General features: G+C 41.8%; 1 protein-coding gene across 3 annotated transcripts in view; it reads right to left on the bottom strand.

Moving 5' to 3' along the window:
- ASTN1 (astrotactin 1) overlaps nucleotides 1-26,246 on the bottom strand; it is a 583,832-nt gene that overhangs the window by 154,748 nt on the left and 402,838 nt on the right. For all 3 annotated transcript variants that reach the window (XM_056532005.1, XM_056532006.1, XM_056532008.1), the window contains 2 exons: nucleotides 3,997-4,104; nucleotides 1,397-1,549 (listed from right to left, as the gene is read on the bottom strand). In XM_056532005.1, coding sequence (XP_056387980.1) covers nucleotides 1,397-1,549; nucleotides 3,997-4,104 — 261 coding nt within the window. The remainder of the gene's footprint in view (nucleotides 1-1,396; nucleotides 1,550-3,996; nucleotides 4,105-26,246) is intronic.

Here is a 26,246-nt window from a genome sequence, read left to right as displayed (position 1 = left end):
CTGTATGATACTTTTTAGCATAGCATAAAGAGAGTGAAGAAAGTGCTGTGGGGGAGATTTATCAAAACCTTTGATGAGGAAGAGTGGTGCAGTTGCCCATAGCAACCAATCAGTTTGCTTCTTTCAGTTTTTAGAGGCCTTTTTGACCCCTTCATGACCCAGAGAATAGTTTTTTTTTCTGTCTCACGTTTTTTTTCCTACTTACCTTCCAAAACCCTGACAAAGTTGTATTAGGGCTTATTTTCGGTGTGAAGAGTTGTACTTTCCACTGATACATTAGATTATAATTTAAAAAAAATGTGTATTACGAAGCCAGAAAAAAATTATGTGTAGGACAAAATTGAAAAAAATATGGAATTGCACAATTTTGTAGCGCAATTATTTTTTCAGGGTTACAAATATGGTAAATTTTACATGCTATCTTTATTCTATGGGTCAATATCATTCCAATGATACCAAACTTTTGTTTTGATAATTTTTGTTTCGTTTTATAGTAAAAAAAAAAAGAAAAAAAAATAAGAAAAAAAGAAAAAACTTTGTACAATACCATGTTCTCACCCCTATAACTTTTTTTTACTTTTCCACCTATGGAGCTGTGTTAGGGTTTGCTTTTTGTGCAATGAGCTTTACTTTTTTATGATACTACTTTTGTGTTGTTCTTGCTTTTTGATCACTTTTTATTAAATTTTTTGGGATGTAAGGTAACCAAAAATCAGCAATTTTATCGTTTAGATTTTTTTTTTGCATTTATACCATTCACCGTGCAGGATCAGTAATATAATTATTTAATAGTTCGGACAATTATGCATGTGGAAATACCAAATATGTGTATTTTTTTCTTTTTTTAGAGTGTTTTATTTAAAAATGAGAAAAGGGGGTGATTTGAATTTTTATTAGGGGATGGATTTTTTTTATATTTTGAAATTTTCTTTTTTTAACTTTTTTTTCACACACTTTTAAGCCTTCCTAGGGGCCTATCATATGCCATCATTAGAAGGCTTACATAGATCAATGTAATGCTACTGCATCACATTGATCCATGAAATCTGTGCTCGATTGCTAAGAGCTGCCAAAGGGAGCCTTAAGCGATCTCCGATGTACGCATTACAGGTAGATGTCAGCTGCTGTTAACAGCAGACATCTCCTGGTTATGACGCGAACCTGACCCGCGTGCCCGTGTCATGTCTGCTTACCCGATCCATGGCATACACGTATGTCATGGGTCCAGAAGGGGTTAAAAGTAAAATAAGTGATCTGATTGGCTGTTATGGGCAACCGCACCACTCTTCCTCTGCATAGGTTTTGATAAATCTCCCCAACAGCACTTTCTTCAATCACACTTTACTCATCAGAACACCCGCTTTAGGTTATAAGGATAATTGAAGTAAATCCTTACCATCAGCAATGAGGTGCTCTGGGACATGAAGGGTAATCCTCACGATCAAAGGGCAACTGATATGGGATGAACATACCAAGCCAATAATACAACTGGTTATACTGAGGAGGGTAAGAGTCATCTTGTTGACAGGACTCCGGGGGGAACCTATTGCTGAAATAAAAGGGAACTTATTATTATAAGGAGCACAAACCCAAAAATTAAACCATTGAATTTGACATAGACCCAACATTAGAGTGTAAGTCCAGTGTCAGTCTACCACCAGTTCTGCAAAGATTGTTGGGGAGAATGCAGTATGTGGGGGGTCTCAACAACTGTACCGCACAGCATAAGCTTGGTCTATTCACACTGATCTTAGCGGAACAGCCGGAAGACCACCAGGGGACTTACATTTTAATAAATGGACATGTAACTTGACATACAAGAGATTTGTCTTACTTGAACTTGCTCTGCACCCATACATGACCTATATCTGGACTGCTCTGCCTGGCACTGTACATTAGCTGTCAGGAAGTGTGTGAGAAACACACAATCCAATAGTATTGATCCATACTCACATGTGACTTATATGTCCTGTATTAGTCATTATTGTGATTTTCCCTAAAGGACTTTGGATAGGCCAATAATAATAATAACAAGTTGGAAAATCACTTTAATTTAGAAAGAGGAAGGGAATGGGCATCAACAAGGTGGAAAAAAGCAATTACATCATGCATGTGCAATTTCGGAATCCCATTGATGTCAATAAGATTCCGCTGCACAGTGCACTCTTCCACTCTTTTGGGGGAATACGTGTGGCATGCATTGCAGTCTATGATGACTGTCTGCGCGATCCTAGCACCAACTGAATCAGCTCCAGCTGCCCTCGAAATCTTTATCCAAAATATTTCAAAAACAGAAAAGGCGCTCCTTGTGGTGTAACGTAGATGGTAAGGGTAAAGCAAAGGAAGATTCAGTATCGCTTACCGGTTGTGCAACAACATACACAACAATGGTAAAGGTGTGTAGTTGGATAAGAACCATCTGCAGCCTCCCTGGACATGTGTAGAATATATTCAAAGAAAAGCTTAGTTATAACCAGGATTCATGGCGCTGAGCAGAGCAAGGAGTCACAGAGCCAGGATACAATCCATCCGATTTAATTATGCAACGCGTTTCGCTGCACATGGGCATGGATGATGAAGCTGCAGCGAAACGCGTTGCATTATTGGAATTAAATCGGATGGATTGTATCCTGGCTCTGTGACTCCGTAACGAAGCTTTTCTTTGAATATATTCAAAATATTTCTAGTCATTTCTCAATGTGAACCTACCCAAATAACTCTATCCTATTGGATCCATACATGCATGCATAGCTTCAGAAAACCCCAACGACACATCATGTACACACTGCGAATTCTGCACACCATGTGCAAAAAAAAAAACCACAGAGTATCTAAAGCAATAATTGACATGTGTACAGCATGAATGTACTGTACAGCAAGGTAAGTGGTGATGGGTACAGTACTGTATGCACTGCTGTTCATTTTACATCTGCTAGGATGTACAGTGATCCCTAAACTTCCAATGGCCTCAACATACAATAGTTTCAACATACAATTGTCTTTTCTGGACCATTGTAAATTGAAACCAGACCCAGCATACAATGCTACGGACAGTCAAGATCTGTGAAACATGTCAATGGCTGGAAGAACTGACCAATCAGAATGGGCATTCACTGGTAAAACACCTGTATTACTGAAGCTTATGCACTGAATTCCTGTCTGGTAGTGCCTCCCTAGAGTACAGGGAGGTACTACATGTTCTGTATTACCCTTTATCTGTGCCAGGGTTAGTTCCTCCTTCAGACACCAGGTAAGGGCGGATTTTACTTTTTTGGACCACTATGTGTACTGTACAGGTCCCTAAAGATGCTCCTGACCTGTACATAGACAGTGATTTACAGCTTCTAGCAGATCTTTCTTACTTTTATATGTAAGGACTTGCTTTATCTATAGAATACGTCCCGGAACCAATTTATATTGTAACTTGAGGGACCACTATAATAAGTGGTGATGCATATTGCACTGTATGCATTGCCGCTCAAAACACAAGTGCTGTGGCCCAGACGTTCTGGAGAACCCCCAGCGCTTCTAAGGTAAATGAGCAGTGATGCATACAGTACAGCATGCATCACTGCTCACTTCATAGCCACCAGATCATTGTAGCTGCAGTAGAATTATGCTGTTAGTTGCTACAGAAAAAAAAAATATTTCCAATGTGGATATATGCTACAAGGATCAAGTGTGAGAAAAAAAACATTGGAATAAACAAAAATAGTGCACAGTTGTATGGCTATATATACAGTATGTTTATAAAGGAAAGAAACTATAGGTAGTGTAGAGCAAGCAAACCCAGGTCTAAGGCAGTGCTTCTCTACCAGTGTGCCTCCAGCTGTTGGAAAACTACAGCTCTCAGCATGCCCGGACAGCTTTTTGCTGTCCGGGCATGCTGAGAATTGTAGTTTTCCAAAAGCTGGAGGCACACTGGTTGGGAAACACTGGTCAAATGATCCAAATCATCATTCAATAGAAAATACACTGTAGCTTTAATTTACTGACCTCGACTGCGTCTCCGGCTGCGAGAAGGGTCTGTATAGAAGGTTAGCTGAGTTTCACTATCCATCTCCCCTCCGCATTCTCCTTCGGGGTTCAGAAAGGCTGAGCCTGCTGTAAAATATAAGTCAGTGTCTTTTGATAAGCAAAATTAAAATAGAACAGCACAGGGAGGGAGAGTGCAGGATCAATGAAATAATCTGATGAAATATAAATAAACTCTCACAAACGTATTCCACAGCTTGAGGGACCAGCAACAAATTGCAAAATGACATACTTCCAAAGCCTCTGGCAGTCAAGAGATTAAGAGAAGCACAAAAGAATATGTCAAGAAATCTTAAGGAGCTGGTAGAATTTGTCTCTTCATTCGCTGTCTCATACTGCATCTGATTTTATGAACAGCGGCCGAGGGGTCACTTCCGGACGGTCGACCTGCAGGCCGTTGGACGATAGCCATCGGCTACCTGTTGAAATTTTAATACAGTCAAAATGACTCTTATTAGTCTTAATTATTCTCAATTCAAGGTCAACCGAAGGGCAACCCACACGGCGGCGGCAGAAATCACCGGTCTGAGCTGCCGTTGCCTTGAAACTACAAAGAACCTCCTAATCTAGGATAAATTGCAGAGCGGTTTAGCTAAACATGTATTGTTCCAGGGTAAAGTAACACATTGTTAATTTCATAGAGCTAGAAATTATAATAATAGTAAGAAGGGTAAAAGGATCAAGGCTTCCTCTATTCTTCTTCCATAGCTTTGGGTAATTAAATAAGTAGACCATATGGAATGAAAATTATATTTGATCAGATCCTGGACGGGTTATAGCAAGCACCTAAATGAGAAAAAAACAAAAGCCCGGAGAGCAGTGCCTTGTGATTTACCTTTGGTTAAAGCGGGAAACCCTGGAAGGAGTCTGTATTGTAAAGCTAGCAATCTAGAGCCAAAATGGCCTCTCACCTTACATAGGCAAGAAATGTGCCTATCACCCCTATATGATGCAGATAGACAGGAACAGAAGCGATCCACATGAAAAAAATGGACGTTTGTCATCCCTTTTTTCACGTGGATCAATTTTGTTCCCATCTTTCTGCATGGTTTGGTTCCAACCTCTAGGGGACCCCATGGCAGCTATCATCGTCTTACGAGCCTACAAGCTTTTCAGGGTCTTGTGTCCTCAGCACAACAATATCTGGCAGTAAAACAATAGCAATAAAAACCAAAAGATTATGGTGGAAAAAAAATCATCTCCCATACAGATTTATAAACAGATAAGTGAAAAAGTTATAAGGGTCAGAAAATGGCGATTTAAATACCTTTTTTAAGTTTTTAAATTTGTAAAAGAAGCTAACAACAAAAATGTTATGATAACATGAAAAATGTAATTACAAAGTACATTTGGTCCCACAAAAAACAAGCCCACAAATGAAAAAATAAAAGTGTTATGGCTCTTAGGAGGAGAGGAGGAAAAAATGAAAACCCCAAAATGTTAATTTCCTCCATCATTAAGGGGATTAAAAGAGTGTAAAATGAGACAACAACAATGAATAAAGAAGTGTTATCAACACTATTCTACATAATTGCCCAATGTTATGTAAATAGTGAGCAGAAACAGCACAGAGCTACAGATATTTGTTGCATCGGCTACAATATGACAAAATCAAGAAACTCACTGTAGGTAATTTTTTATAGGGTTGACTTATGAAGGCAGCTCTTGTCCGTTTGCCCTATTGAGGCATTTGGACATGTTAGAGGGGTTCCTTTTCTTGGCAGGACCCTCTATAAGCCAGAGCAGTGCCACTTAAGAGAAGGTACACACAGGACTAAAATGGACTAACGTGCACATATTTGCGCAAACATATAGTTCATGGAAAAATTTTAGACTTTTTGCTGGGTCGAAACCTGGCACAGCCTTTTAGTTTAAAGGAGTACTCCACCCCTAGACATCTTATCCCCTATCCTATAAGAAGTCTGATTGTGGAAGTCCCAGCGGTGGGACCTCCGTGATCTCCCTGCAGTACCCAGCATTTTTTTTAGAACGCTGGCTGCAGCGCCAGAGGCTTATGACGGTCAAGGCCTCTTCTGATGTCACGCCACACTGACACTGGTGTAACGTCACGCCAATGCAAGTCTATGGGAGGGGGCTTGGTGGCCATCACGCCCCCTCCCATAGACTTGGAGGTGTAACGTCACGAAGGGTGTGTGGCCGTGACATCACAAGCTGTCGGAGCTGCATCTCCTTTGGATAGGGGATAAGATGTCTAGGTGCGGAGTACCCCTTTAAGTTTAAAGAGGTACTCCAGTGGAAAACACTTTTTTTTTTAAATCAACTGGTGCCAGAAAGTTAAACAGATTTGTAAATTACTTCTATTAAAACAATCTTTACCCTTCATGTACTTATTAGCAGCTGTATGCTACAGAGGAAATTCTTTTCTTTTTTCATTTATTTTTTGTCTTGTCCACAGTGCTCTCTGTTGACACCTGATGCCCATATCAGGAACTGTCCAGATCAGGAGAAAATCCCCATAGCAAACCTATGCTGCTCTAGACAGTTCCTGACACAGACAGAGGTGTCAGCAGAGAGCACTGTGGACAAGACAAAACATTTTTTTAAAAATAAAATAATTTCCTCTGTAGCACACAGCTGCTAATACGTACTGAAGAGATCGAGATTTTTAAATAGAAGTAATTTACAAATCTGTTTAACTTTCTGGCACCAGTTGATATAAAAAAAAAAAAAAAAAAAAACATGTTTTCCATTGGAGTACCCCTTTAATCCAACTATTAGTTAGCTTGAAGGAAAACCATCAGCTGCAAATCACATTCCAAACTACTGACACTGTTAATTAGCTCGTTGTGAAAGGACATACATGGTACCCTTATTCTCATTTATATGCTGTACATACAAATTGTGCACAGGGGTGAGATTTAGAAACAGGGCTTCGCTTCCAGCTTACTTTCAATCAAGTGAGTAGGAGTTCCAGTTCTCAGCACTTCAAGGCAATGAGAACACTTCTGTAATAGATGTACAGAAGAGACACTTCTGTAATAGATATACAGACAGATATATGTGAATAGTACCATGGGTCTTTTACCCGGCTATCTAACAGTGTCAGCAGTTTGTGTAGTGAATTTCAGCTGATATACACACGAACGTTAGGCATGGCTGAACAATGATGTGTTGTTTATGGGGAGGGGTAATGTGCAGCCAGACAGTTTGGGTAGTAGTTTATCTCTTCTACAGCAATAGGATCTAGCAGTTGAAAACCTACATGCCCGACCCTTCTCTTTACTCATAAAGTCTGTAGGTGAAGAGTCTGAAGAGTGCAATATACTTAAAGGGTTACTCCGCTCCGCAGCGTCCGGAACATTGAGTTCCAAATGCTGTTTGCGGGCTTCCGTGTTCATGCCCGCGCCCTCGTGACATCACAGCCTCCCCTTCAATGAAAGTCTATGGGAAGGGGGCACGATGGCCGTCACACCCCCTCCTATAGACTTGCATTGAGGAGGCGGGACGCAATGTCACTTGACGGGGCGTGACGACACGAGGGGGTGGGCGTGAACACGGAAGCCCGCACACAGCATTCGGAACTCAATGTTCCGGAGCTGGCTAGCGAAGTAACCCTTTAAGACTTTTTTAGAAGGAGTATGGACACCTTAAGTCAATAGGGTTTCGGGTCCAGGATGGTTTCTATCACATGAAATTATAAACTGAAGCCATAATACAGATGTGCATAGACAGTATAGACTAAAATAGTGTTGTTGCTTTTTATTCTGATATGCTAGCATTATGAATATGTTCATGATGGTACCATGACAAATAGGAATATTTTTTTTAACAGATCACAGCAATCATGATAGTACCCAATGAAATAAAAAAAAGGGTTCATGAAAGGTTCATTGGAGCTCTACTATAAAAGTAAGAACATTGCTGTGAACAAATTTATTCTGGACTTCAAAAATACCCGAATACGCAAATGTGAACAGAGCCTTAAATGGTCATTATTGTCCAGAGAATTGACTGAAAAGAGAATGGTTAAGTTTAAGGAAGGCCAATAAGGAGAATATTGCAATAATTTAAGCACAAAATTATGCACAGGATATAGGGGGAGAATTGATTTAGTATTGATGTACGTCGAATGAGTTTTTTTTTCTTTTAGCTGGACATGACAGGATTTAATTAGATATTTAATATGTCCACTTAGATGCCAGGACATCAGGCATTTCTGAGGCTCTGAACAGTGGGGAGGGGGATGGAGTCATTGTGGTGTGGTCAAATGCTATAGAAAATCTGCACGGAAGATGGCGGGAAAATGATTAATTCCGTTTCGGCTAGATTTAATTTGAGATAATTGGAAGACGTCCAGGAAGAGATGGATTTTAGGCAATTTGCAATAAAATAAGAAGATATGATGCAAGTGGAAATATACATTAATGTATCATCAGCATATAGATGGTGATTTAAAACTGTAAGAGTTGATGAGTTTGCCTTAGGAGTCTATGGAGAGCAGAAGGGGACCAAGGACATTACTTAGATATAAGTTGAATGATGGGTGTAGAGATTTTCTAAAAGTACAGGAGAAGAAAAAGTAAAGGCAAAAAAATAGGCATGATACAAAAATAATGTACACAAATTCATTCAAGTGAATTGCCCAGTGAAGCTTTGCATAGCTCTAAAGCAGAGGTCCCCAATAGAGATGAGCGAACTTTTGTAAAATTCGATTAGGCCGATTCAGCGAATTTTTTGATAAAATTTGGTTCGATCCAAATTTATTCGCCATGAAGGTTAAAAACGGCTAATTCTGGCCTTCAGGCAGCCTCAATAGGGGTGTAGAACACTTTGCTGTGTTCGATCATGCATATGGAGTGTGCTGGGGTAGTGAAATAATACTGTTATTCAGAATGACATGCAGATTACCGGTATCGCTTTTATATTCACCTATAGGGGAGAGGGGGGGTGCTCTGCATATACCTATAGGGAAGGGGGGGGGAGAGGGGGGGTGCTCTGCATATACCTAGGGCTGGGTGGTATGACCATATATATGTATCACTGTATTTTTTTAACTTACGGCGGTTCCACTGTATATAACGGTATTCCCCCCCCCCAAAATCATGTGACCCGCCAGCGCTGTTCTGCCCCCCGCTCCCCGCCCCTATCATGTGACCCACGCGGTGTTCGGCTTCCCCTCCCCCCCAAAATCATGTGACCCGCCAGCACTGTTCTGCTGCCCCTAATTAATGATCAGCCCAGCGGGGTACTACTCACATATGTCAAGCACTGCCCTCCTCCTCTTTGTTGGGGGCCGCCGGGGATGGAACTCACTGTACGCCAGTGGTCTCCAACCTGCGGACCTCCAGTTGTTGCAAAACAACAACTCCCAGCATGCTGGGAGTTGTAGTTTTGCAACAGCTGGAGGTCCGCAGGTTTGAGACCACTGCTGTACACTGTATACCTATGCCCGGGCTGCAAAAGATACAGAAAATAAACTTTTAACTCACCCACGTCGGCCGCATGCTGGGGACGGGAACGCTGGACAGCCGTCAGCCTATCACCGACCAGAGCGATGCCCCGCCCCTGCCAGTGATAGGCTGAGCCCACTGTCATGTAAGAAGCCGGCTTCATACATGACAGTGGGCTCAGCCTATCACTGGCCAGGGCGGGGCATTCCCGTCCCCAGCGTGCGGCCGACGTGGGTGAGTTAAGTTTATTTTCTGTATCTTTTGCAGCCCGGGCATAGGTATACAGTGTACAGCAGTGGTCTCCAACCTGCAGACCTCCAGCTGTTGCAAAACTACAACTCCCAGCATGCCCGCACAGCCTTTGGCTGTCCGGGCATGCAGGGAGTTGTAGTTTTGCAACAACTGGAGGTCCGCAGGTTGGAGACCAATGGCATACAGAGAGTTCCATCGCCGGCTGTCCGGGCATGCTGGGAGTTGTAGTTTTGCAACATCTGGAGGTCTGCAGGTTGGAGACCACTGGCGTACAGTATAGAGTTCCAGCGCCCGGCGGCCCCCAAAAAAGAGGAGGGCAGTGCTTGACATATGTGAGTACTACCCAGCTGGGCTGATCATTAATTGGGTGGAGCAGAACAGTGCTGGCGGGTAACATAGGATTAGTTAGTGCTAGGCTGATAATACATTTCCGAGGCGGAGGGGCCCAACTGGTATTGCGGTATGGGGGAAAATTCATATCGTGCAGCCCAAAAAATTTGGTATTCGGTATGAACCGGTATACCGCCCAGCCCTAGATATACCTATGGGAAAGAGGGGGTGGGGTGTAGCTCTGCATATAACTATGGGAAAGAGGGGGGGTGTAGCTCTGCATTTACCTATGGGGAAGAGGGGGTGGGGGGTTTAGCTCTGCATATACCTATTGGAAAAAGGGGGGGTGCAACTCTGCATATACCTATGGGAAAGAGGGGGGGTGTAGCGTAGCTATGCATATACCTATGGGAAAAAGATGGGGGGTGTAACTGCATATACCTATGGGAAAGAGGGGAGGGGGTGTAACTCTGCATATACCTATGGGAAAGAGGGGTTACCTGGCTACCTACCTACCTGCCCTTTTACTGTGCAGGACACCAAGGAGGGCATTATTACAGTTTGTGGGCCTATAGATGGGAAGATTGTGTAGAGGAGGGGAGGGCACTGAAAATTTGCAGAGTCTGACATGTTTTTCCTGCAGATGTTAAGAGATCCACATGGCGTTCTTATCCGGACAAAGAAGAAAAGGAAAGAGGACGCCGCTGATCAGAAAAGATGTAATTGTGAGTCCCAAAATGTAACTGTAATCACTTATATGGTACACACATCCTGTGTACAGCTGATATCTACCGCCATATGGTCCTGTGTATAATCACTTATATTGTATACAGATTCTTTATAGTATACTGGTCTGTGTATAGTGGTATTATTCAGTACAGTATGGCGGTATTATCCAGTTATTGTGTGGTGGTATAAATTTACTCCTTGTATATCATTATTATTCGTCATAGAAATTTACCTACGTTAAAGTGTTTCTTACATATGTGGGATTTGTGTGTGGGATTTGGGTGGAATAGGAGCGTGGCAGAAGATTGACGAGCTGCAGAGCCTAGCAGGGGCCCTTGCCTTTTTTTTGGTCCGGGGGCCCCGAGTGTTGTCAGTCCACCCCTGGGGGAGGGGAGGGAGAGGGTGTAATTAAGGGGGGGTGCGTGTGTGTGTGTGTGTGGGGGGGGGGTGCCAAACAAAGGGTCCGCCCCGGGTGCCAAATGCTCTAGGTACGCCCCTGCACACAGCTATGTGCCCCTTTCTGTAATACTATGCCGAAGAAAGTGACTGGGAGGTTAATGGCTGCAGTAAAAATCCTTTTCATTGAAAAAAAAAACACTGCTCTCTGTCCACCAGAACACTGATGTGACTAGGATGTGAAACGCTGCTGGAATGTGCTTTTCTGTGTAACACAAACACAGCGATGTCCGTCCTATCTGTATGCAGTGTAATGAATTATATGACGAGCAGCAAAATGGCTGCTAATTATATAGGGCTGTGACATCACAGGGGTGACTGGCTGCTGATAGGCTGCATCCTGCATGTGATTCAGGGTCATCCCGCCTACTTCCCTTCCCGCCTTGCCTTCCCGACTTCCCAGCATCCCTTGCTCCATGTACTGACATGTGGATTTTCCATTTTAGATGCCCTAGAACCTGGACCACAGTAAATGGAGTTTAATAAAGCGATTTGCGCGATAGAATTGCGGCGATATTCACATTAGTTGCGAATCGAATATTTCATGAAATTCGTAACAAATCCGAGTTTGTCAGCTTCGATTTGCTCATCTCTAGTCCGCAACCTAGTCCCCAAGCCCCACCAACAGTCCAAGATTTCATTTATTTTTATTGTTAGATTCCAATAGAGTAACCGAAAAAACGAAAATGCTAGTGGGCCTTGAGGACTGGGTCGGGGACTACTGCTCTAACACTTTTGTTTACTTAGGCCACAGCTGAAGCCTGCACTGACCATGGCAATATGACAACTGGAAGGCTATAGCGTAAGTCATACCGTAGGTATTACCACTACTACCTGCAGTGTTTGCTGCTTATGCCATTACTGTATCATCCTAATGAAGGCAATGGGAGAATACTGTATAGTGCCTTATAAAGGCACCATACAACGGTGCAAAAATACTGACACTCATCGATTGCATGTCTCACTGTGGGTCTGTGCATGCAGCTCTGCCATGCCTAACCTTAGCCCTACATTTTAAGGATTAGTTCCTGGAGCCATGACTAGTTAGCTATCCCAGCAAGGTGGAACTGAATATTAACCAATTTAAAGAAATGCTTCCTCAGCATAGGGGAACCAATTATTTTCTGACATTACTTAAAGATTCAAGAACATTCACCTTATCCATCAAAATGTCATCAAGTTGAACTATGGCCGTCAAATGCGATATTTCAAATTGAATCGGACAAGTTTTGTATTAATGCAATGCACGCTGTCTTTCGAAAAAGTTCAGGGGCAGAGGAGGGGCAGAAACTGCAGGCCGTGGAGCCAGAGGGCACTTAGCCCTTTAGATAGCATCTACAATTTGGGTTTCCTTTAGAGTTTACATTGAGGACCCTGAACTTTGGGTTGATGTGACCAAATATGAAGTCAAGGTATTAAAGGGGTACTCCACCCTCCAAAGGATATGGGATAAAATGATGTTTGATTGCGGGTGTAATGCCATGATCTTTGTACAGCACCTGTGCTGCACTCAGCATTCTAAACAGTATGTCTAAGGCCGCATTCACATCTCATTTTTTAATACGGTTCCCGTATCCGGTTTCAGAGAAAAAAAACGTATGGAACCGTATTGCAAACCGTATGTATAGACATTTCATAGAACTGACTGTAGCATCCAGTTGTGTATGTTTTGCATTATTTATGGTTTTATCAGTTTTTTTCCTGTCTCCAAAACCGTAGTCTACTACGGTTTTATGTCCAGGTGAAAAAAACGGATACAACCTGTATACTTTTTTTTTTAAATGGTGGTCTATGGGAACCGTACTGAAACGTATGTGCGTACGGTTCCATCCGGTTTGCACAATACGGTTTTGCAGTTTGCACATGTGAAGTGCACGCCGAAAGTTGTCCCCACAAATAGAACAAGAAGAACTCTATTTAATTAAGGACAAACATAAAACCGTATCCGTTTTTTTTTCCAAAAAACATATTAAACCGTATGCAACTGGACATCCGTTTTCAAACCGTATACAGTTTAACCCCTTAAGGACACATGACGTACTGGAACGTCATGTGTCCACTCCCGATCTATAACGCGGGGCCACGGCGTGGCCCCGCGTCATAGCGGTTCGGGCCCAGCCTCTAACAACGGCCGGGACCCGTGGATAATAGCGCACGGCATTGATCGCTGTGCCGCGCGCTATTAACCCTTTAGACGCGGCGTTCAAAGTTGAACGCCGCGTCTAAAGTGAAACCGAAAGCATGCCGGCTAGCTCAGTGGGCTGTTCGGGATAGCCGCGGTGAAATCGCGGCATCCCGAACAGCTGACAGGACAGCGGGAGGGCCCCTACCTGCCTCCTCGCTGTCCGATCGCCGAATGACAGCTCAGTGCCTGAGATCCAGGCATGAGCAGTCATGCGGCAGAATCATCGATCACTGGTTTCTTATGAGAAACCAGTGATCAATGTAAAAGATCAGTGTGTGCAGTGTTATAGGTCCCTATGGGAGCTATAACACTGCAAAAAAAAAGTGCAAAAAAAAAGTGAATAAACATCATTTAACCCCTTCCCTATTAAAAGTTTGAATCACCCCCCTTTTCCCATAAAAGAAAAAACACAGTGTAAATAAAAATAAAAATAAACATAAATGGTATCGCCGCGTGCGGAAATGTCCGAATTATAAAAATATATCGTTAATTAAACCGCACGGTCAATGGCGTGCGCGCAAAAAAATTCCAAAGTCCAAAATAGTGCATTTTTGGTCACTTTTTATATCATGAAAAAATGAATAAAAAGCGATCAATAAGTCCTATCAATGCAAAAATGGTACCGTTAAAAACTTCAGATCACGGCGCAAAAAATGAGCCCTCATACCGCCCCATACACGGAAAAATAAAAAAGTTATAGGGGTCAGAAGATGACAATTTTAAACGTATAAATGTTTCTGCATGAAGTTATGATTTTTTCCAGAAGTGCGACAAATTCAAACCTGTATAAGTAGGGTATCATTTTAATCATATGGACCTACAGAATAAAGGTAAGGTGTCATTTTTACCGAAAAATGTACTACGTAGAAACGGAAGCCCCCAAAAGTTACAAAATGGCGTTTTTTTTTTCAATTTTGTCTCACAATGATTTTTTTTCCCGTTTCACCGTAGATTTTTGGGCACAATGACTGACGTCATTACAAAGTAGAATTGGTGGTGCAAAAAATAAGCCATCATATGGATTTTTAGGTGCAAAATTGAAAGAGTTATGATTTTTTAAAGGCAAGGAGCAAAAAACGAAAATGCAAAAACGGAAAAACCCCCGGTCCTTAAGGGGTTAAAACTGTAGAGAGGTCTATATGGTTGTACGCGGTTGTATACGGTTCGGTCCGGTTTTGAGACATACGTTTTTTTACAAAAAACTGATACGGGAGCCGTATTGCAAAAACGAGATGTGAATGCAGCCTAAACAATGCTGGATTTCTGCAGCCGGAGATCTGATGACACACCACGCCCTCTCATGACATCACACCACGGCCCTCCATTTATGTCTATGGGAGGGGGCGTGACAGCCGTCACGCCCCCTCCCATAGACATAAATGGAGGGGACGTTGCGTCACACGGGAGAATATGGAATATGTATTGGGCAAAATATGTAACAGCAAAAGCATTACAATTCACAATGTAAGGAAGAAACCCATGGATATGTCCTTAGTTTGATAGCAGGAGGACATAAGGAAGTTTGCTTCCTCCGAACAATAACCAGTTTTACGAGCCATCATTTTTTACACCGATTTGAATAATGTGCAAAATGATTTTTTTGCCATTATTAGTATCCGAATTGCAGGTTGTAGGAATTAGGTGTTACAGGAATAAGACTGATAATATAATAATGTGATAATGATATAACAGTGAGAAGAATAATTCCTGCAATTATTACACTCCTTATTTAACCGTAGGTGCCAAAACCTGTGAGCTGAACATTTCAAACCTATTAGAATGGATCACAAAAAAAAGTCATCACTTATCACCTAATAACTTGTACGGTATCTACGTATTATTGTATTATATTGTGCAGTTTCGACATGGTTTTTCTTTGCAGATATGTTTACATGACTCCTACACAATCCCCGATACCTTTACATGATTCTTGTGCCCTATTGCAACATTTACATAATATTTTTGCTGATGCTTTTTGTTTTTACTTAACATAGAAATTTATTTTGTGTGAAATTTATTTTGCGTGAAATTTAGCAAGGTAATTCATTTTACGTGCATATTTTCATCGGTAATTGAGAGTGAAAGTGTGAACCTGGCTTTGGTTACAAATCAACATTTTGTGCTGTGTCCAAAGTCCATAGCAAAAAGCAAACATACTTCAAAGTAGGAACAGTCCGATTCTAATAGAAAAAGGAAACGGCACCAGTACCATATAATGTGAACCTACACTGACAGTATGCTACTTCCCAGGTGAGCCAATAACACCTGGGCCGAGAGCGTCAATCGGAGGGAGTTATCATGTCTGGTGGTGCTCTACTTGTATATGTACACTATTAATCACTGTAGCAAACTATGAAAGAAAAAGTACGGAGCACTCACACTGCAACTCTTGCAAGGGGGCTGGCGACTTGGTGGTGGTTTCAGTCCCGGTCTTCCATAGCGGGGAGGCGGTAAATGTACCGAGGGGAGCCTCAGACGCCAGCCACGGACCGTATCACGCCCACTGGCGCTTCGTCAAGTCGTGTAATACACGGTCTGACGAAGCGCCAGTGGGCGCGATACGGTCCGTGGCCGGCGGCTGAGGCTCCCCTCGGTGCATTTACCGCCTCCTCGCTATGGAAGACCGGGACTGAAACCACCACCAAATCGCCAGCGCCCTTGCAAGAGTCGCAGTGTGAGTGCTCCGTACTTTTTCTTTCTTAGTTTGCTACAATACTTCAAAGTAGATTTATCGCAAAAAATAAATAAAGAAATAAATAAAAAAAAAATAGGGTAGTACTTTGTTAGCCAGGATCTAGTCTGTACGTAGCTTTGTATGTTGAGTTTGGTTTCAAGTCACAATGGTCCAGAAAATAATTTGTAAGTTAAGGAACTTGTACTCCCAAAGGCAGTTTTTATGGTATTTTCTCAAAAATCATGTGGAAGATTTATCAAAACCTGTGCAGAGGAAAAGTTGACCAATTGCCCATAGCAACCAATCAGATTGCTTCTTTCATTTTGCAGAGGCCTTTTTTTTTTTAAAATAAAAGAAGCAATCTGATTGGTCGCTATGGGCAACTGGGCAACTTTTGCTCCGCACAGGTTTTGCTAAATCTCTCCCAATATGTGTTAGTATAGGCTTTTTCTTTCTTTGGCTTTTTATCACCTGCATTTTTTTTCATGTGACTGAAGGATTTCTGTAGGAAAATTGGGGAAAATAAAACGCCAGAAAAATGTCAATTTAAATACATATGGGGAGATTTTTTTTAAACGTGTGCAGAGGAAAAGTGGTGCAGTTGCCCATAGCAACAATCAGATCGCTCATGTCATTTTTTTACATGTATGTTAGTCCCCTGGGACATGTTGTCTCTATGAATTAAATAAAATACAGTAGATTTATATTTTTAATAAACTACCAGTGAGGACCAGATATCATTCCTATTGGACTTCCTCCTCCAGGCCTTCCTTTAATTTACAAAGTATGAGTTTGTATCCGTACCCGTATCTAAATTCTTTCGATCGTTCACATCTCTTACATATACACTGGAGCAAAATATCTTTAGAAGGGACAAGCCTGTACAGTTTTTTTTTCCCCACACATTGCAGTTTAATTCCATTTTTACTGTGTTTTTTTTTTTTTTTTTAAACAAAATACAGCAAATGCAAATCATTCACCACTGCGGCGCTGCTTTTTAGTAACCGTGACTCCGTTGGTCGTATACATGGTGATGTTACTGCTCAATGATTCACTTGCAATTGCATTTCATGGACAGAAAGTGTTCAATGGAAACCCTTTAGGTTAGGATGTTCATTTGCTGTAAAAACTACTAATCTGAGGACTGGGTCCAAAACTGCTCTCGTCCTAATGCTGAGAACAGCAATGTTTTACCCATCACTTACAGCACTTAAATATAAGTGTTTGGTGACAGAAGGTTAATAACCCTTTTATAATAAGATATAGCTGGGTGGCATAGGGATAATTTTACCCTTACACAATTGATTCATTTACATTTAAAAAGCTAATGATGCTGCTTATTGCCAATTGATATATGAGGCATGCAAAGGGAAGACAAAAAAATAAAAAATAATCCGATAGACCACAAAACTTATTATGAAACAAAAAATTCTCACTCTAAATGACATTCAATGCTCCTGTGTTAAAATAACCTTGCATAGCAGATTAGTGGTACGTAGAGTACAATACTTAGTGTAAGAGCCTTGCTATTTGGAACTCAGTGGGGGGGGGGGGGGGGAAGTCTGGTATAATATTATAAAACCTGTGTAATTTATGTTATAGTCATTTTACCCACGCCTTTCTTTTTTCCTCCCCACATTTTGATAGTTCACTTGTGTTGCTTTAAAAATATGTAAGGCTATGTTCACACGGCAGAATTTCTGCACGGAATTCTGCATGAAAATTCTGGATGAATTTCACTTCAATGGAATTCCTGCAGCGGAATGGGACAGCAGAATGCCATTGAAGTGTATTGGCTATAAATGCATGCCAAATTTTCATGCAGAAATTCTGCCATGTGAACATAGCCTAAGTTTTGGGCCATGTTTTTCCACTTCCAAATTGTAAAAATAGTATTCATAAAAAATAGTATTCATAAAACATACAGTTTGGCATGCATGCCTTTATATGTATCCATTAGTGAAATAATAAAAAACAGGTGTTAAAGGAGTGCTGCAGCCATAGACACTTATCCCCTATCTGCAGGATAGGGGATAATTGTCTGATCACGGGGGTCCAACTGTTGGGACCCCCCCCCCCCCCCCGCACAGTGACCGGGAATTACCGCGGAACTGCGTGGCTAATGCGTTTGTCGTCGACCTCACTGAGGTCGACAACACGTCCCCTTAAAACAGCTTTATGGGGGAGGTGGGGATGTATGAACGCTGCATCTACGCCTCTCCCATAGAGATACATGGAGGGGCAGAGATGGGGCCCCATACAGGAGATCGGCATTCGGACCCCCCTGCCATCAAGCACCTTATCCTGCGAATAGGGGATAAGTGTCTATGGCTGCACATCTCCTTTAACATATGTTGACAGATAGACCTGTTAGTGGGTTATTAGAGCGCAAAGTAATAAAGTAAGGGTATGGGCTCTATAGGGCTTTTGACCTGAAACCTGTACATGCCTCTCATTATTTAGCCAACCCCTCCAGCACTGATATATCATAGTTTAGAAAAGATATGCTAGATCACAGGGAAGAGGTGGGGATTACAGTATAGGGTAGAGGATATGCTAGATCACACGGAAGAGGTGGGGATTACAGTATAGGGTAGAGGATATGCTAGATCCCAAGGGAAAAGGTGGGGATTACAGTATAGGTTAGAGGATATGCTAGATCACAGGGAAGAGGTGGGGATTACAGTATAGGGTAGAGGATATGCTAGATCACAGGGAAGAGGTGGGGATTACAGTATAGGGTAGAGGATATGCTAGATCACAGGGAAGAGGTGGGGATTACAGTATAGGGTAGAGGATATGCTAGATCACAGGGAAGAGGTGGGGATTACAGTATAGGGTAGAGGGGGTAGAGGGAGTAGAGGCGGTGACCAGCGCACAGAGGGGAGTGACTATCTGATAAAGGGATTGAACTGTGCTGGATTCAAGAAGCAAAAACTCTGTCTCCAAAAGAGGTGTTGCAGTTACAGTTTGTCTTATTTGATATCCATAGTCTCTTTAATACAGTATGTTAAAAAAAAAAAACTATACAAATGTCTCATTGAAAAGTCCCAAACATATGCTAATATGTCTGTGCTTCTATACAGTCAATAGCAAATCTCCAAGTATTTATTCTACAACCATATGATCCGTGATATTATTCATTGTTCGAATCTAGGTGGAGAAAGAGAAAGTGACACGCCCCACTGCTTATAAACTCAATAAAAGAGAATAAGAAACAAGAGCCCACCCCGAGTATGGTTATCCCCCGCAGAGTTTTGACAGAAGAAAGCAAAGTCCTCAGGCTTGACTTGTAAAATTCATAGCAAATTGAGCCTTAGGATTCTGCTTCCGTCTCCATCCCTGTGCTGAATAGAATGTTACTATTCAGAAAAACATCAAACCAGCTCTGACAGGTTGTGTTGGGCTTTCCTGCACTGCTTTATAATGCACAAATAAAATATTTCAGTGCATTTGACTAGACGTAGGGCTTACTTTTTGCCTACGTTGATCCTCTGCTTGTTTGTGGATACTCGCTTTGTGGGCTAGAACTTAAAGGGGTACTCCGCTGCTCGGCATTTGGAACAAACTGTTCCGTACGCTGGAGCCGGCACTGGGAGCTTGTGACGTCATAGCCCGGCCCCCTCATTACGTCACGCCCCACACCATCAATTCTAGTCTATGGGAGGGGGCTTGACGGCCGTCACGCCCCCTCCCATAGACTAGCATTGAGGGGTGGGGCGTGACGTCATGAGAGGCATGGGGCTATGACGCCACAAGCTCCCTTTGCTGGCTCCAGTGTTCGGAACAGTTTGTTCCAAACGCTGAGCAGAGGAGTACCCCTTTAAGGAAGCTGGAATATTAAGATCCCATTACTTAAGTATTTTAGAACATTTGTTTTCCTGATTTTGGAGGAGGGAATGAGCTTTCTTCATGTGTACATTATTTTGGCATGGGCCAATCAGAAGTGTCGCTAAAGGCTCATGGTTTAGCTTGGATCCATCCCTCACCCAACAGATACAACACAAGCGAAATCTTGTGCTGTTTATATTTTATTACAAATGGAATTTTTTTTACTTAAATTTGGAATTTCTGTACAACTGAACTTTCCATGTTTCCTCAGATGATGGACATATTAAATGATTCATCCATAATACAGTGCCATACTGATCTATCATTTGGGAGCATATGGAAAGTCTACAGCTCCTTACTAAGGAGCCAAAGAGGTTCTGAGGTCCATGACTCTGCAGTCATATATTCTGCATTTTACTTTTTTTTATTTGTGCCCTTATCCTTTTCGTTGCCAATTGTTTGAGGGACTAGAAAACAAAGTTAACAACATTTAGTCAAGCAAAGTCAATAGCTACATCCCAAGTATGCCATGATAGGCCTTGGAATACCTTTTTTTCTGGTATCCTGATGCATCCTGGTGAAGTAGCCCCAAAACATGATATAATCAAGGCCTTATAGTAAATATTACCCATAAGTGGCTCAAAATGGTACAGAATAAGGGGGCCTGTAGATTCTTTGGCTGCATGCCACTGAGTCCAAGGCTGTACAGAACAGGGTCATAGAAGTTTTAGATCAGAAGAGAACAGAAGATGAATGCAACACAGGTGGTTAGATAGTGATCCCCCATTTAGTTAGTGATCCCCCCCATAATATCATGATCATTATATAAAGTCAGGGGAATAACTATAGGGGGTGTGCCACAATTGCGGGGGTGCTAATAAGTTGTCTGTAGCTGCCATGTTTGTGCTCTTATTGCACCCTGTCATAGGCAGGATGTAATAGAAGATAATAAAACTGAACCTACACTATGAGTATTGCACTGTATAGGACTTAAAATGGGTGTGAGGGATTAATAATCTGAAAATGGCGTGGACACCAATGCCAGATGTAATTGGTTTGTCATCCAAGCCCCCTGATCGGCCCAGTCATCCCCATAGCAACAAAGGATGCAGCAGTCGAACACAGGAGAAATTAACCCTTGTGTCAGAACCAGGTACACCCACTACAATAGATTTGTTACGGTACTGACCCCCAAAATGAAGGGTGCCATAAGAAAGCAAATCTCTCCCCCCCCCCCCCCCCATTGACTGCCTTGTTAATTGAATAAAAGTAACGCTATGGATCTTAGAAGGCGAGAAGGAAAAAAAAAGGAAAATAGTTAAGGTGGGAAGGGGTTAAGTTCCTGTAAGCACAATGTCATTGTGATGCTCCAGGTGCAATGACGCTGCTGCATGTTGGTGGGAGCATAGAGTGGGCTCCAAGCGATACATGTCGACTTACATTTGGAGGGATTTGTAAAGCTGTCATCCTTCTTTAAACAACAAAGAGCAAAAACCTTGTGTCAAAAGGTCACTCAAATATCACACAACCTGCCCCATAGTGGAATGAGAAGCCCTTTCTTTTGCTATTATTATTCAGTGAAGATTATCAGTATTTAGCGGAGAACATGGAGTAAACCCAGAAACATTGCAATATGTGTTTCTATAATTGGAGGGTTTTCAGAAAGCGGAGATATTGCTGTGGGAGTCAGAAGACTAGATCACCACTAAAGTAATTAAAGATCAAGACATGTAAAAAGTTACTTCAAGCAATATCAAGGAAAATATTGTTTTACAGAACTTTAATGTAACCTGAAGCTATGAGCAGACTTTGGGGTGTGGGGGAGTCTGTATTTTCTGATTATTTTATATTATTCATCTCCTACATTTAGTCACCAAAAAACTGAAATTTACATTACTTTACATTACTTTATCCATCAAGCACAATTCGCTACAGAACCTCCAATAAGTTTTACAGTTATAGGCTATGTTCACACACTGTATTTTGAACCTGTATTTTGAGTTTAGTTTTATTTTTTATTTTTTTTCAGGATGGTTTTAATTTTGGTCCAATTTTCAAGCTATTTATGGTTCAAAATGAGGCTCAAAAAGCATTGTAGGTACACAGCCTAAAGGGGGTTTCCAGACACTTATTAATGGCCTGTCCTCAATATAGGTCAACAATATTAGATTGATGGTTTGCCAAAATCCTATCAGCTATTTGCCAGAGCCATGGCGCAAACAGCACCATATGGAAGTGTTGTGGCCGTGCAGGGTTACTGCAGCTCAGTTGTCACTCACTTCATCGGGAATATAACCAATATGGCTGCTAAAACCCAATACTTATGTATTGCTGAGATTGTGATCATATTACACCTTGTAATAGGAGAATAGGATTACTCCAGGTCCAGGTGGGTGCTCTACTGCTGGGGACAGGACTCAATGTCCCATGAACTACACATCGAAAGAGAAAGAAGCGGCACTCCAAAGTAGCATACATTAACGTGGTTTATTCACCCATTGTGGTACAGTGCTATGTTTCGGTCTTCACAATGAGACCGTTCTCAAGCCCTCAATGTGTAGACTGAAACGTAGCACTGTACCACGATGGGTAAATAAATAACGTCAATGTATGCTACTTTGGAGTGGCGCTTCTTTCTCTTTGGATGTATGTATATATTTATTTTATAATTCATTGTTTTCAAGGTATAGGGGGTCATTTAATAAGTCGAAACAGTGGTATTTTTGTTAAAAAATTGCAGATTTTGTGTTTGGTTTTTTTTGTGCAAAAATGTACGACTATTGAACAAATACGCCCTTGCACCAAGAAGGGAAGGAGGCAGTAAGGGGGTGCTGCCTCCTTTAGGCCTGATTTACTTCAGCAAAATCACAGAAATCAATGTCAGCCAACAGCTGGTTTAGAACACTATGCTGGGCGAAAAAGGCAGCCACAGAGCTTAAAATGGATGGAGCCACATTTAGTTAAGGACCCCATTATAATGTTGCTATGGACAATCAGACATTGGGAGGCTATGGTGCTGAAAAGTGTTACACATGCCCTAGCCATCTATAGTATTCAGGGGTCATTAAATGGGGTACTCCCAGGACTCAAGTCCTGCAAGAATGCCTGGGGACTGAGTTCCTGCACATTTTTCCACAGCAAGACTCCTTCAGGACCAGCCCTTGAGTGGAAATCTTGGGTGAGCTCCCTTACTTTTTTTCCCCAACACTTGACCCCTGGGTACTCCTCTCCCAAACATCTTATTCGCCTTGCTCCCTCACATAGACATGAATAGAGGGGGCGTGGTGTGACGTCATGAACACAGAAGCTCCAAGTTCATGTGTTCTAAACGCTGCGGTCACTTGCACCCACGATTGTGGGGGGTCCCAGGGGCCGGACTTCCCCTTCGTAATAAGACATCTAATCCCCTATCCTTTAGGGGATAAGATGTTTAGGAGTGGAGACCCCCTTTAGAATCAGGCAGTGCTTATATTGGGGGAGATTTATCAAAATTTGTGTAGAGGAATAGTGGTGCAGTTGCCCATAGCAACCAATCAGATCGCTTCTTTCATTTTCCACAGGCCTTTTCAAAAATGAAAAAAGCCATCTGATTGGTTGCTATGGGCAACTCAACAACTTTTCCTCTGGACAGGTTTTGATAAATCTCCCCCTTAGTTTTGAAATTTTTAGAAAATATAGGTTTTCTTCATCCTTTTATTACACCAACCCCTTTATTTACCTTAACAGCTCGGTCCAATCTATATCTATATCCTATCCCCCTTATAGTTGTGGGTTATGTCTGTTCAATGTCCTGAAAAACAACATGTTCTCTATTTCGAACAGGCAAACCAATTAAAGGGCACCAAGCTGAGATAATGCCAGCCTCTCTCCCACAACCCGAGTCAAGATATTCAATTCGCAGACAGAGATTAACATTTATAAGAAGCTTTTTATAAACAGAAAAAATGCCGATCCTCCGTGCACCTTAATTATTCATTAAAAGGGTAATACAGCTCGTGTCATTGATATCACTAATGCTGACAGGTGGGAGAAAATATCACTTCAAATGGAGCCGTAGTGTCGCTTACAAGTCAAACAGAGACTTCTTTCTTTATGTTACTGAGTATGCTGGAAGGGAAGTCACACCATAAGTCTCCATTTTTCCTGCTATTCTGTTCAGACTAAAGAAAGGTGACTATAGGATAGGGATGCTGGGGGGGGGGGGGGGGGTATTTATGAAAGGTGAGGTAGGTGAACATCTTTTTACTCCATTAAAGGGGTACTCATAAACATAATTTTTTTATCAACTGGTGCCAGAAAGTTAAACAGATTTGTAAATTACTTCTTTTTAAAAATATTAATATTTCTTGTACTTATCAGCTGTTGAATGCTCCACAGGAAGTTCCTTTCTTTTTGAATTTCCTTTCTGTCTGACCACAGTGCTCTCTGCTAACACCTCTGTCCATTTTGGAAAATATCCGGAGCAGGATGTGTTTCCTATTGGGATTTGCTCCTGCTCTGGACAGTTCTTAAAATTAGCAGAGGTGTCACCAGAGAGCACTGTGGTCAGACAGAAAGGAAATGAAAAAAGAAAGGAGCTTCCTGTGGAGCATATAACAGCTGATAAGTACAGAAAGGATTAAGATTTTTTAATAGAAGTAATTTACAAATCTGTTTAATGTTTTGGCATCAGTTGATTTAAAAAAAAAATGTTTTCTAGGGGAGTACCCCTTTAATTAATGTATCGGAAGCCTGCACCAAATTTATCACATGGCGCAGGGCATGGGATAAATATGGTGCTGATCACATTTCTTCCTTCAGTACTTCACTTTGTATGGTGTTTTCTCTGTGAGTTTTTGTACGACATTTTAACCCATGCGACAATTTTTTAATAACGCTGTCCACACTCAGTTTGTATGCTGTTTTTTATTTGTTGGTGATTTGTGCCCTTTTGGGTGCTTTTATGCGACATTTAAAAAACAAAAACACAACTCAAAACACATCTACCACAGCAAAACACAGGAATGCACATATATTAAAAAACGCACAAAAAGTCGCAAAAAACACATTGCACCAAAAAATTGCCACAAATTTACCCAGGAAAACAAGGGTAAAAGGTTTCATAAAAAAACCCCACTGTGTGCACTAGTTATCAAGTTGATGCATGCATTAGTTATCTGGGCACTGTATACCTTCTTTATCTGGTACAGTGGGCTCAAACTGTGGCTCTCCACTCCAGATGTTGCAAAACTTCAACTCTCAGTATGCCCAAACAGCCGTTGGCTGTCTGGGCATGCTGGGAGCTGAAGTTTTGCAACATCTGGAAGGCCATAGTTTGAGACCATTGATCTGGTAGCTATATACATTTTTACTTGTAAGCTGTGTATACTATTTATTTAGACACCAAGCACATTATTAAGAATAAGGTCACACATAGTGCATCCGCAGCGTATTTGATGCTGCGGATGCGCTACTGACTGCCCATAGAGTCAGCCTCCTACTTTGCCCATGTGTCCGGGTTTGTCAGAAACTGAGCTGTGATTCGCAGGCACATATGCAGTGTACTTACAGACATCGTGGGCGCTCGGCCTAGCAGAGGGAGCGACCGTCTAAGTACACAGCGCATGTGCGAGCGTGACTCACAGCTCAGTCTGTGTCTGCTTGTAGCGGTGTATTGCAGCGAGGAAACACAGCAGAGACGCCCACCCCTATGACCATTTCCAATTGACTTTCCTGGAGGATGGAAGTGATTCTGAATGGTCGTAGAGGTGGGTGTCTCTGTGTTTCCTTACACTGGTGCTATGTAATGTGTGTATTTATTGCTATTTGTGTAGAGGCTATTTGATGAGTAGGACACTTGCACTTGCATGTTTTGCACATACAGTACTTGCACGTTATGTGTGTCTACACAATAATACATTGTAACTAGAGTTGAGGGAGCTTTCTGAAAGTTCGGGCAGCTGGACTCGCCGACCTTTCAGAAGCTGTGCAGCGCAACTTAACTCTTTTTTTCACAGTAAACCAGTGAATCGGCTGGTTTACTTGAACATCTTACAGGGCTGAACACTTTGCCACCTGTTTTTAGACTGTACATTAATAAAGATTATTTTCTATTGAATGTTCTCTGCTGCAATGAGCATTTTTGTTGGTGGTTTGGTTATTCTATTGCAATAGCAGATTTATTTAGTGCATTACATTTAGCTGGGAAGTACTTGTGGTTGTGGTGGTTTCTCCCCTTCCCTCTTCCATAGACAGGGCCAGATTTATCAAACCTGTCCAGAGGTTGCTGAGTTGCCAAGTAACCAATTAGATTGCTTCTTTCATTTTTCACAGGCCTTTTCAAAAATGAAAGAAGCGATCTGAT

This window comes from Hyla sarda, chromosome 7, assembly GCF_029499605.1.
Source record: "Hyla sarda isolate aHylSar1 chromosome 7, aHylSar1.hap1, whole genome shotgun sequence".
In the NCBI taxonomy this organism is placed as follows: Eukaryota; Metazoa; Chordata; class Amphibia; order Anura; family Hylidae; genus Hyla; species Hyla sarda.
Note: the sequence above shows the minus strand (reverse complement) of the source record. Positions and strands in the feature narration are given on the sequence as shown.